The following is a 13601-nucleotide window of genomic DNA, read 5'->3' as shown; positions in this document are numbered from 1 at the left end:
TTAAAAAGGGAAATTTAAAAAATATAAAGATGAAAATGATAGATTAAGAAAGGAAGTTAAGGGGGGAAAAAAATCCTGAAAGCACTCTCACTGAAGAAAAATAATCTTAAAGTTGTTTTAATTGAAGAATAATCCCTAATAATGTCTAAAATGACTATATTAAAATCTGTACTAAAAGAGAGCTTTTATTATTTCAATTTATAATTTAGATAGTTAATATATTTAGATACAGTTAATGTTTTTCAAAACAAAATCATCTATCAAACTAACTATAAATACTGACTTTAATTCAATGATGTGAAACTTGTTTCACTTGTCACGACAAATTGTTATAAAATTATATACTGAATTTGACGCATGCTATATGCACGGATTAAAATACTAATAAAGTTTTGGGGCGATTAAATCTATCGAAATACAAAAAAATATGAATGATTTGCACAATTTTAATCGTGAAAAAAAATCCAAATATTGAAATAAATTAGTTAAGAATATAACTAATGTTAAAAAAATTGAAAGCATAAAACTTAGTTTGCCTAGATTCGGGAGCTATATTATGTAATTGAAAAACATAATACCGCTTTTCAATTACATATTTTAAAGACAATACGTGTTAATGATGTAATTTTTTTTACTCAACTTAAAATGATTGGGTTAAATATGTTTTTAGTCCCTAAACTATTGGTCGTTTCTGGTTTTCGTCCCTCTTCCAAAGTAAGGTACAATTTGGTCCTCATTCTTTAGAAAATCGTTCGTTTTAGTCCTCAAAATTTTGTTTTTAGTCCTCGTTTTAGTCCTCAAAACGTTCGTTTTTTCGACTAAAACGAACGTTTTTTAAAGATTGAGGACTAAATTGTACCTTACTTTGGAAGAGGGACGAAAACCAGAAACGGTCAATAGTTTAGGGACTAAAAACATATTTAACCCAAAATGATTTAAAAAAAAATTGTCTATTTATATGAATAGAAGAATTAAAGTAATATAAATTAAATTATTCAAGCCGCCCCCAAAACTAAATCCCTCACTTGAACTAGTGAACTTCCTTCCAAACTTCCTGCTAATAAAACAGTTGTTTATTTCTTTTGTTTTTTTAAAAGTTTCCAAATGATAATAAAAAAAATTAATTTTCCAATAAAAACCCTTAAAAAATGGTTAGCTAGGACGTTCACTCCCTCCTCCACGCAAAGCCGCCAACTCACATAAGGGGCGATTAGTAGGTGAAGAAGAGAAAAAAATAAAAAACATGAAAACATGAAAACCCTCAAAATATTTGACCTCATTGCCAACCAGCACACCCAACCAAACCATCTCCGAAATTACTAAACCACCCTTCTCCCAACTACCACCATTCCGTCTCTACCAGACACACACATACAGACCGCAACAACCCAGCCTGAACCGTCTCCTTATAAAATCCTCACCAAACTCCCCACACCCTCTTCAACACCCACAAAACCTGTGTGACTCCTCACATCCAAAAACCAAACACCATTTCTACATCATCATTACCATTCTCCCTTTCTCTCTCTCTTCACAATAACAATGGCAATCTCCTCAACTTCTAACTCTCTCATTCCCACCAAATCTCTCATCCCCCAATCCAACCCTCTCCTTCCATCCACAAACATCAGGCCTGCCCTCAAGCCCAGGCCCGGCCCATCTCCTTCCATCTTTGCAGTCCACGCGGCCGAGCCCGCCAAAAACCCCGTCGTCTCCGACAAGCCCAAGCCCCAGTCCCCGCCTTCCCCGGCCCCGGCCCGGGCCGGAAAATGGGCCGTGGACAGCTGGACAGCGAAGAAGGCCCTGCAGCTGCCCGAGTACCCGAGTAAGGAGGATCTGGAGTCCGTTCTCCACACGCTCGAGGCGTTTCCCCCTATCGTCTTCGCCGGCGAGGCACGGACGCTGGAGGAACGCCTGGGCGAAGCTGCTCTCGGAAATGCCTTCCTACTCCAAGGCGGTGACTGCGCCGAAAGCTTCAAGGAGTTCAATGCCAACAACATCCGTGACACCTTCCGAATCCTCCTCCAGATGAGCGTCGTCATGATGTTCGGCGGCCAAATGCCTGTCATCAAGGTAAAAAACCCGAACCGAGACAATCTTGTTCGGTAGAATATTCAGGTGTCAATTTCAATAACAATACGTGTTGTTATATTCTGCTGTGAATTGAAATGATGGTGTGAGTGTGAATTTGAATGGCGTTGTTTGTTTAGGTGGGGAGAATGGCTGGGCAGTTTGCGAAGCCGAGATCGGATTCGTTTGAGGAGAAAAACGGCGTGAAGCTTCCGAGTTACAGAGGGGATAATATTAACGGAGATGCGTTTGATGAGAAGTCAAGGATTCCGGATCCGCAGAGGATGATCAGGGCTTATTGTCAAGCTGCAGCTACGCTTAATCTTCTCAGAGCTTTCGCCACTGGAGGTTATGCCGCTATGCAGAGGGTTACTCAATGGAATTTGGACTTCACCGAGCACAGTGAACAGGGAGATAGGTAATTTATTTATTTATTTATTTGCAATTTGCAATTTGCAATTTTTAATTTTTCTTGGAATTTGAAAAATCCTTCCTGATAAACGATCCCTGATTTACATGAAAAATATATATTTATTTTTGTTTGATTGATCATTCAAAAATTTTACCTTGTTCCTTTGTAAAATTGGGTGAAAACTAATTTAATTATTGAGAAACAAAAAGTAAATGCTTGTTTTAATCTTTTTTGTTTGTTTGGTAGGAGATAAGGTAAACCGTTGTTTGATATTATGATAAGTGGGGGGGTGCATGTGTGGTGGAGGGTATTTGGTTGTTTTGTTTCTCTCTGAAAAGCCAACTCGTCCATGTGGAAATTATGCTAAAGTTTATGTTAAATCGGCACGAGTTACACGAGTTCATCTTTAACAGTGGTATCTGATGATAGTTTAATGGAGTTCATTGTACCTATTTGAGGTAAGGGATTGACTTTGGAGATTTTTCATTGGCAACCCTATATACCTATATTGGTGAGATTTGATATCTAAAAGGATATGCGAATCTTGTTTAAAATTGTCTCCTCCACTACAGTCTAGGAAGGCAGAACTCGATTAGTGTTCTTTTCTTTTCTTTTCTTTTCTTTTATACATACATCCACACACACCCATTAAAAAGACATCCAGCTTTAGCTTTCTTCTTTGATAGGTGATTTGACATTTCACAAGAATTGTAAAGAAAAAAAAGTATTTGTCCAAAATTATTAGATTGTATCCATATTTGTTTAGTTGACGTGAATCTGCATGTATTAGCTACAATTGATGATGCATTAACGAACCGAGAGTGTATGTATTTCCTAATTTTGTAGGAATTATCTAAGTGATAAATACCATAGATTGCTGGGCAAAATAAAATCTTTCCAAAATTTATATTCATGCATATTGTGTAGTGTGGTTGATGTGCTGCATACCACCTAGCCAAATTAGACGGTACATTAAAGAAGGGGGAGTGTATGGATTTCTGAATTTTGTAGTATTTAACTCGGATAAATATCATAACCATAGCATTCCATTTTTTGAAAATCGGTAATTTTTCACCAAAGGACCGTCCCTGATATCGTTCACTCCCATTTTATTTCAGCATCCATGATGGTTATACCTTTACTCTTTCCTAGTTTTGGAAAAAATGTTTAAAGCGTGTTTGGTGTGTGCAGTTTTGTTTTATTATCTAAAACAGAAGATAAGAATGCTGTAATGAAAATGGCGTACAGTGAAACAAACAATAGTATTCTTTTACTACTTTCAAGATAACAGTTTACAAGAGGAATGTACTTGTTTACAATTTCTTTTACAAGGTATGTATTATCTTGTTTTTAATGGTAGTGTGGCTTGACGTAAATTATATTTGTTCTTGGTATGGCAGGTACCGTGAGCTTGCTAACCGAGTTGATGAGGCCCTTGGATTCATGGCTGCTGCTGGGCTCACAGTGGACCATCCAATCATGAAAACAACCGAATTTTGGACATCTCATGAGTGCTTATTGTTGCCATATGAACAATCCCTCACTAGGTTGGATTCAACTTCTGGTCTCTACTATGATTGCTCAGCCCATATGCTTTGGGTTGGAGAACGAACCAGACAGCTCGATGGTGCGCATGTTGAGTTTCTAAGAGGAGTTGCTAATCCCTTGGGAATTAAGGTTTGGACCTGATCAATTTACCTCTTATTTCAAATGCAGTTTCATTCATATGTCTAGTGTTTCTTTGATTTTTATTTATTGTGATTTAAGTGGCTTATTGAAGCTTTATGTTTTTTATGCTTTGGCAGGTAAGTGATAAGATGGATCCAAATGAGCTTGTTAAACTCATTGAGATCTTGAATCCCCAAAACAAACCAGGGAGAATAACTGTGATCACAAGGATGGGAGCTGAAAATATGAGGGTGAAGCTTCCACATCTCATCAGGGCAGTGCGCAGGGCAGGACAAATTGTCACTTGGGTCAGTGATCCTATGCACGGAAACACCATTAAGGCTCCCTGTGGTCTTAAAACTCGCCCCTTCGATTCCATCAGGGTATATTCTCGCTTCTCTTTCTAACTTTTAATTGCTTATAGGTGGCTGTCGAGTAGCTTCAAATATGCGTACATGTTAGGATTAAAATGAAGTTGAAGTTATTGTCCTCTTCCTCGGAAGAAAATAAAATAGTTTTTTCCACCCTGTGCTAGTCATAATTTTTGGATTAAACAAAACCTCTTAAAACCTTCTTTCTAAAAGAAGGAAAACATTGGAAAGATGTATATGCTTTTTAGAAAATGATGCATATACTAACATCTCATGCTAGTAAGAGAAAGAAGACAGAACAGACAAAAATCTAAATGTAAAAAAAATATTAAAAAAGGAAGGATTTGAACAGAATCTACCGGCATCTGAAGTGAGGTCGTGTATGGTGGGCTACCAAACCTGAAGGCTGTAATACTTAGAAGTGGTAGGTCGAAAAAGGGCTACTTGTAGAAGTTGGTGAAACAGTTTACTAGTGAGGTCATTTTCAGTTCGAAATATCATTGTGGAATTGGTTATATTTCTATATCATTAGGTGGGAGTGGACCTTGGGGTCCATGTGGGTGTTAATGTTTTCATTTTTGTCGACTAGTAAAAAGAAACATGATATCACAATGTCACTTTTTTAGTGTGTTTGGATACCTTCTAAATCAATGTGACTACCTCAAAGCAACGTCCGTGATTTTTCCAAAGCAATAAAGTTTAGTGAGAGAATAAAGTGGAGAAAAGAATTTGATCATGGTTTTGACATTTTTTCACTGAATTATTGATCAGGCTGAGGTGAGAGCATTCTTCGATGTGCACGAGCAAGAAGGAAGCCACCCAGGAGGGGTTCATCTAGAGATGACGGGTCAAAATGTGACAGAGTGCATTGGTGGATCAAGAACAGTGACATTTGATGACTTGAGCTCACGTTACCACACACACTGTGACCCAAGGCTCAATGCTTCACAATCTCTTGAGCTTGCTTTCATCATCGCTGAGCGTTTGAGAAAGAGCAGGATGAGATCGCAGGAAGCAAGTTCCCCTTTAGGACTGTAAAAGCGCCTCCAAAATCAAACGAGAGAAAAATATCTTTGTTCTTTTTTTCCCCTACATATTTATTAATGTCACTTTTATGCTGCATGTGGATTTGTTGTGTTGTGTTCGTATGTGTATACTATTATTACCTAGTAATGAGTTTGAACTGCCAAGGACAAGAGTACTTCTCTTAATAATAATGAAACAAAGACGTTTCTATTATGTTTCCTATTCGAGTTTATCCTTCTCATCTTTTTGGTCCTTCTCCTTGGACTACTTGACAGGGGAATGTGATAGAATAATGCAGTTTTCTCGATTAAGTATATTGATTTAGAAAATTCTTAAGAGTAGCAGCATAAGGGGGAGAGGGCATGGGAAAGAGTGCTTTCTTACTGGAGGAGGAGGAAGAAGGAGTTGAAAAGAAAAACATAAGGGTAAGTAAATCATTTCACATGTAAGAAGGAGACGAAAAGAAAAAGATAAAGGTAAGTAAATCATTTTACAAGTTTGTGAGCAAGATAAAATGTATGAAGGTGCAGGAAAAAAATGACCATAATATGATCATGCTGTGGCCCAAACACGAGGAAGATAAAATTGGACTTGAGATCATTCAAATAGAATTTTTAATTTGTTATTTATATATAGCTTAAAATACTTTGAGACGTGAAACCATTTATAAAATGGCTTCTGTAAATAATTTTTATAATTTCGATTTAACATTAAATAGGTATGAAAATAAATAAGGTACTTAAATAAACCCCATGGGCTAACCTAAATCACCTCAGTTTTCAAAAAATAATGCCAAACCTTTTATTAAAACACTAGTTTGAAGCCTTAGTATGGGTCTTTTTTAGAGTTGTAAAAACGGGTAAGCCGATTCGACCCAGTATGGTCCACCACGGGTTGGTCACTGGCTCGACCCACCACAGGTTGGTGGGTTAAACGGATTGACTCATTAACTCTTTTAATTATAATTTTTTTTAAAATAAAAAATTACAATTTTTTTTAAATTCAAATCTAAATAAACGTTACTCTAAAATGATGTTAAACTCCAAAGACAATTCAAAATAAATAAAAAAGTACCATACAATCCAAGCGTGATCCAAAAACATATACAAACAAATACGTTTTTAATATTGATAATTTTTGTATCACTTGTCCATTTATAATATTAGAGTCTTGAATAGATAAATCGATAATATTTTTCTCTCTTGAAACATCTTCTTCTTTATCACCATATACAATATAATAAAAAAATGCTAACTAATAATATTGAAACACAAAATAATAAATATTAAATTAAATTAGGTGGGTTAGTGACCAACCCGGCTCACCACGGGTTCAACTTAGTGAGCCGGGTTGAAAACTAATCCGCATAAAAAAATTACATTTTTTTCAAACCCAACCCGGCTCAAACCCGTGGTGAGTCGGGTTGGCTCACGGGTTACAACCTATTTTGACAACACTAGTCTTTTTTTATATTAATTTATTAAAGTAAATTTTTTTGAATTATATTTATAACATAATTTGTAACATCCCAAAAATATAACAATAAACTATATAAAGGAGTTATCATATAATAATACGGTAGGACAATTACGAGAAATAAAGTTAACCTTACCGTTATTCCAAAAATAACCATAAAATTTAAAACTTTACAAAATTCCTATACTACTACAAAACAATGTACATGACCAGAGGTTCATACAACTATATATCTATATGACCGAACGATCTTAGGCTAAACAACTGAGTCCTCGTAGTCCAGCGCCTGCTCCAATGAATAACCGCCTCCCTCTACTCACACCCACAAAGTGATCATTGCAAATAAAAAACCGAATAGAAAACATGGATAAAACAAGAAAATAAGGGAAAACTAATGTAATTTAATTGAATACAACATATATAATCTTAACATATGTTCAAAAAAATGCACAAACCGAGCACTCAACATACATTGACTGAACACCAAACATCTAATAACCTACCACTAAACTGGACTATCCAGATTGTATGAATATGTAGCTACAGTCGTCCTTGCACTTGCGGTGGTGAAATAGCTGACACCAATCAAGCTAACACCCAAGGTTAATCCAGTGATGTTTACCTCGGTACCCTGAGGTTAAAGGACCTCCTGATATTCTCACAAATGAATTACCTCTCTTTGTGTGAGAATGGTAATCATAGAATTTCAGGATGAACGACAACTTAGTACGATATCCATATTCATACTTTACAATTTAATAACCAATCATAAGACATTCCTCCATGGAATTCTCTTCCACATTACTTGAAACATATGCCTTATTAAATATTAATACCATAATCCATACACAATAAAGTTCACATAACCTAATTCAAACATTTTACAAACAACCATAGCATAAATACCCAAGAGAACGAATACAATGCTAACGTTAGAGACCGAACACTACTAGAACACCATACCCCTCCCTAAGACCAAACGCTACTAAAACACCATATTCCTTCCTAAGAACGAACGCTACTAAAACACCATATTCCTTCCTAAGACCGAACGCTACTAAAGCATCATATTCCTTCCTAAGACCGAACGCTACTAAAATACCATATTCCTTCCTAAGACTGAACGCTACTAAAACACCATATTCCTTCCTAAGACCGAACGCTACTAAACCACCATATTCCTTCCTAAGACCGAACGCTACTAAAACACCATATTCCTTCCTAAGACCGAACGCAACTAAAACATCATTTTCCTTCTTAAGATCGAACGCTACTAAAACACCATTTTTCTTCCTAAGACCGAATTGTGTACAAGAACTACTATCCAATCATAACTGAATAATCATGAACAGGTAAAGCCCATGAGAAGCCCAACACCTATAACTTCGGCCGAACGTATTTGAGACCTAATACAGGTACGGGGTCGAGCACTAGTATAAGAACGAGCGCTAATAATAAACCACACAATCCACTAAGAACGATTGCTACGATTAAAACAGAATACTAGTACAAGATCGATCGGTCATTAACTGAAAAGCTCTACAAAAGTAAAACTCAGTTAAGACCGAACACAATAAGAAAGTCAAATGGTCAACGAAGGACCCTCAACGAACTGCATAATTATGTAGAATGACTGCATAATTATGATCAACACCAAATCTTTACCAATTACCTTCATTCTTCCCAACTTATAGTATACAGACCAAACTCACACCTACACAAATTCTACATCTTTACTATCACACTTCCTCCCAAAATCACTCGGCCACTGAACAAGAATTAGGCAGAATCACAATCAACATGAATACAACACTTAAGAGTCTTCAATAACATGACCGAACAAAAAGCTTTGACACCTTCAGAAAATTGTTTGAACTTCAAGAAAATCTAAAAACACCTAAAGATCACCGATTTAGAAAGAAAGGATCAACCAAAAGACTAAGAACATGATTAGAAATGAAAAGAAGAAGCTGCTGAACACATGCAACGAAATTTCCTTTTCATGCACCAGAAAATCGAAACACTAAGAACAGAGGATGAAACTTATTGACTCAAATCACTGGATTAACTGGTTGACAAGAAATCCTTAAGCTCAAGGATCACCTAAACTCCTTCTGAACAAAGAACAACTGATTAACTAATGAAGATTTTTAGAGAGAAGGAGGAGAAAAGAGAAGATCAGAATTTTAGAAAGAGAGAGTGTATGCAGAGAATGGGAGGAAATTTGAAACTTTCCTTTATATATTACTCTCAAAACCGAACGGTGCAATCCAGTGCATACACCTATCCTGCTCCAATTTCCTTTAAATTTCTCGACTCTCACATTATTAATAAAATATTTTTACAATTTATTTTATATATTATTTTTTTACTTATTATTAATATTTTTAATTGAATAATTTTAGTAAAATGTATATAGTAATAGTGTTATCAAAACGACTCATTCGGCTCGACCCGATCCAATCCATCACGAATTGGGCACTTAGTGAGTCAATTTGACCCGACCCACCACATGTTGGTAGGTTAAATGAGTTGATTCTCTCATTTAATTACAAGTTCTTTCTTTTTTCAATTCCAAAAAATAATAATTTTTTTCTACATCAAAATCTAAATAAATTTCAATACAATACAATCCAAAATCACCTTAAACTACAAATACAACCCAAGAGCAATAACATTGATAATTTTTGTTTCATTTATCCATTTATAATATTAGAGTCTTGAATGGACAAATCCACAATATTTTGCTTTCTTGAAGTACCTTCTTCTTTATCCCTAACTACAATACAATAAAAAAGAAAAAAAAGTGTTGACTAATAATATTGAAACACAAAGTAATAATTAGGTGGATTGGTGAGCTAACTCGAGTTACCACGAGCTCAACCTAGGTGAATTGAGTTCTTAGTGAATCGGACTCAAAATTGACCCCCATTAAATTTTATATTATTCTAACCTAACCCGGCTCGAACCCGTGATGGGCTGGATTGACTCATGGATTCCAGCCCATTTTGACAACCCTCGTAGATATGTTAATTGTACAGTTAATATAAAAATCTATAAATAAAATGTATATATTAATTGTACTATTTTATATATCGTAGGAATCGTACAATTTTATCTATCTTATTATTAATTGTATATTAATGCATAAAATTAATTATATATTAATGCATCTAATTTATATATTAGTGTACATTAAAGATTTATAATGATATAATAATTATATATTTCTTAGGAATTGTATGTACATATTAATTGTATAATTAATTTTATGTTCAAAATTTATCATATGTATAATTAATATATAAATATTTTTTGTTAATATTATTAATTTTACATTTAATAATTGTAAATTTTATGTCAATTAATCATATGTATAATTTTATAAAATTCAATTGTACATAGTACAATGCATAGAATAAAATTTAACTATGCATAGTATAAACTTTAATTGTATATTTTACAAAGATGATTAAAAGTTTGATTAAAAAAATTTAATTTTAAAAGTAAGGCCTCCTTGACATCTCTTAATCAATGGCATTACAGATACCCCGCTTCCTAAGTAGTGGAAAGCCCTCACCCTGAACCACTATGATGGTCCACTAACCTTGACTAGCATGTGGCCATATCCACCACAGAAGTTAGTCTCTACTCGACTAATGATTCTCATATGCAAGGCCTTTTCGACGACTTTAAAAGGACTTTCTTTAAATTGGTTCACTCGCCTACCCTTTACTCTATCGACTATTTTGATACCTTGACGTTGTTCTTCAAATTGTAGTTTGCCACTAATGGAACAATCATCTCACCTACCTAACACTCCTCAATGTCAGGTAGGAGAAGGAAGAGTCTTTGTGAACCTTAATTGATAGGTTCAGGAAGGTGGCTTTAAAGATTAGGAATCTAAATCTTGAGGTAGCTTTACACTACATGATCACGACGCTAAGGTCAGGACCTTTCGCAAATGACTTGTGTATGACACCATTTGCAACCATGGATGAGTTAAGGCAACGAGTCGCTAAGTTCATCCGACTAGAAGAAATGAGAGAGTATAGGAACAAGATTTGAGTTGAGACCATCCTAGCCGAAAAGGAAAGGACTAACCAAGATTCAACGTAGAGGAATAACTCTTGCCAAAGGGAACCTAGGCCTACCTGGTTCTTACATTACACGCCTTTAAACGCTCCTAGGTGATGGAAGCCAGCTTCAACTAAAATGAAGCAAGAAACAGCTCCACGAATAGACCAAACAGTGTAGCGAAAATGGAAGCAAAATGGGTGAAGTTTTGGTGTATTTAAGTGGAGAAAGTGTGTATAGAGACCTCTAAGCTCAGAAGGCCTTCCTACTAAGGAAGGAAGCTAGAGGAAAGGGTAGAGAAATTGAAAAGGAAGAGTGACTCAAGAGCATTTAGGGTTGGAAGTAAATTTTGCAACATTTCACTAAAGTTGAAAAGGTGATTTTTACAATGGAGAGGCCTTCTTATATATAGGTGAAGAGGGACCTTAATTTTGACCTAATTACCTCCAAAATTTCAAATATACTTCGAGTTTGGGAGCCAAGCTAGCTGGTCACGCTTTCCACCCCAAGCACACATGGAAAACATGTAAAATTTGAATTCTGATACGTAGTGGCTGGGCCAGGCAGGGTTTTGGCTGGGCCATCTCTTTAATCCAAAAGCTAGTTTCCTTTGCATTTCTAATCTGAAAGTCACTTCTTTTTTTCCCCTTTTAGCTCCTTTGCTTCCCTTGGCTTTTCATGCTTCTTGGGTGGTTTATCTATGATCTCCAAGATTTATTAAACCCTACAAAACAACCATATAAATATTAAAAGAGAATCCTTCTAAGACATAGAGAAAGAAAATCAAGAAAGAGCCTTTAAAAGTCCTTCTTCAACTTCCCTTTCTTAGCCTTAACATGAGTTGGTACTCCTTTGAATGAAATTCCCTAAATGGGTTTCCATCACTAGGTCTCGTGTGTTGGAGCAACTTTGTAAAAATATCTTATACCGCCACTCAAAAAGTGTTAGAGCCTGCTAAATATCAGCACGAATAAGTATTGAAAGTATCACCACAATAATGACTATACTACAAACGAGTGCACTACGCTCATAGATAAGGTTGATGATATAATCAGGTTGGCCACTTACCTGAGGTTCGAGGACCGAAGAGAAGATTGTAGACACATAAAGAAGGAAGAAAAGAAAGAGGAACTGACATAACATGAGGAGAGACACTATGATGTTAGACCCCTATTGAGGGGCATTATCAATACCATATATAGAGGTTTCGTTTGAGGAAAATCCTCATCTTCGGCCAGGAAGAGACATCTATGAGTCGTGTAATTATCTAACATGGTACCTTGGAGCTTAAGGAAGAAGAGGATGCCTCTTATTCCAAGGAGTTAAAGTACCAAGGAATTAAAGTACCAAGGAGTTGGAATGTAGAAAGAGAGAAAAAGATGCAGTGTAGAAAAGTCAGGCTGAGGGCCCTTTAGGGTCCCTGACCGCTAGTTTCATGTATCGCACACCGCTTAGGCGCCCTTCCAAGGGCGCTGAGCGTCAGTTCTCTTGCAGTTTCGCCTGCTTGGCCCCACTTAGGGCACTAAGCGCCATCATTATTGGCCTTGGACTTTATTTTTGCTCTATTTAAGAACTTGCACGCCCTAGGGTTGGTATCTCTTGATGGCTTGAGCACAAAAACACATGTTTTTCCCTTTTGGAGGCAGATTTGGGGATGCGGGAGCTCTCCTCTTCAGTTTCAAGGGGTTTTTCTATCTCTTTCATTCCATTGTACACCTAGTTTCTTCATGACGATGAAAAACTAATCTTATTTGTTGTTTGGGAAGATGTAACCTCTAAGCTCTCATGTATTTGAATTTGTTCTAAATTATTATATGTTTCTTTCATTAATTGTTAGGGATTTTTTCCTTTGCTCTATGCCTATTATATTTGGTTTTCTTTGTTATTGGGAAATACCTAGAAACCAGGATTTGGAGAATTTATCCCAAAAGCAATATTGTGCAGGGATGGGGATAGGAGGTTTCGTTGTCTTAAGCTTCTATTCGTAATGCAGAATTAATTATTAGGGATGCAAGGGATTGTGGTCTAATAATTAACGATAGACTTTCTTCGCCGAGGGACCAGGTTTTAAGTAATTTAGAGAGTGGCGTTAAAAATTTAATGAAGAAGATGAATTATTTATGCTTGAAAGTAAGGATGGTGAAATCTAAACCCCAACAACATTATCATCTCATATTATCAACATCATCCATTCATTCTTGTGTTTTAGCCTCAATTGATCAATTTGCATTCATATTTACTTTTGTTGCATTTGCATTTAAAAATCAACAAAATATCTTTTCAGTCTTAATTAGTTAAGTAATTACACAATTGTCTAGTGCCGTGAGTCTTTTGGGATACGATACATGGTCTTACCATTTTATATTACTTGATACGATTCGATACAATTGCCGATGTGTTAACAAGTTTTTGGTGTTGTTGCGGGGGACTCGTGGTTTAAACTATATCTTTAATTTTTCTGTTTTTAATTTTTGTTTTTGATTTGATTTTTTTTATTTTTG

At 35.8% G+C, this 13601-nt stretch overlaps 1 protein-coding gene across 1 annotated transcript; it reads left to right on the top strand.

The window, feature by feature from the left end:
• Positions 1–1309: 1309 nt before the first annotated feature.
• On the top strand, positions 1310–5760 carry LOC124838358 (phospho-2-dehydro-3-deoxyheptonate aldolase 1, chloroplastic-like). The gene is made up of 5 exons (XM_047313949.2): positions 1310–2073; positions 2211–2488; positions 3883–4159; positions 4288–4533; positions 5293–5760. Exons 1-5 carry the CDS (start codon positions 1543–1545, stop codon positions 5557–5559), a joined length of 1599 nt encoding a protein of 532 aa, XP_047169905.1. The 5' UTR covers positions 1310–1542; the 3' UTR covers positions 5560–5760.
• Positions 5761–13601: the final 7841 nt, after the last annotated feature.

The sequence above is a fragment of the Vigna umbellata genome, chromosome 1, assembly GCF_029865625.1.
Source record: "Vigna umbellata cultivar VRB3 chromosome 1, Vumbellata_1.0, whole genome shotgun sequence".
Lineage (NCBI taxonomy): Eukaryota > Viridiplantae > Streptophyta > Magnoliopsida > Fabales > Fabaceae > Vigna > Vigna umbellata.
Note: the sequence above shows the minus strand (reverse complement) of the source record. Positions and strands in the feature narration are given on the sequence as shown.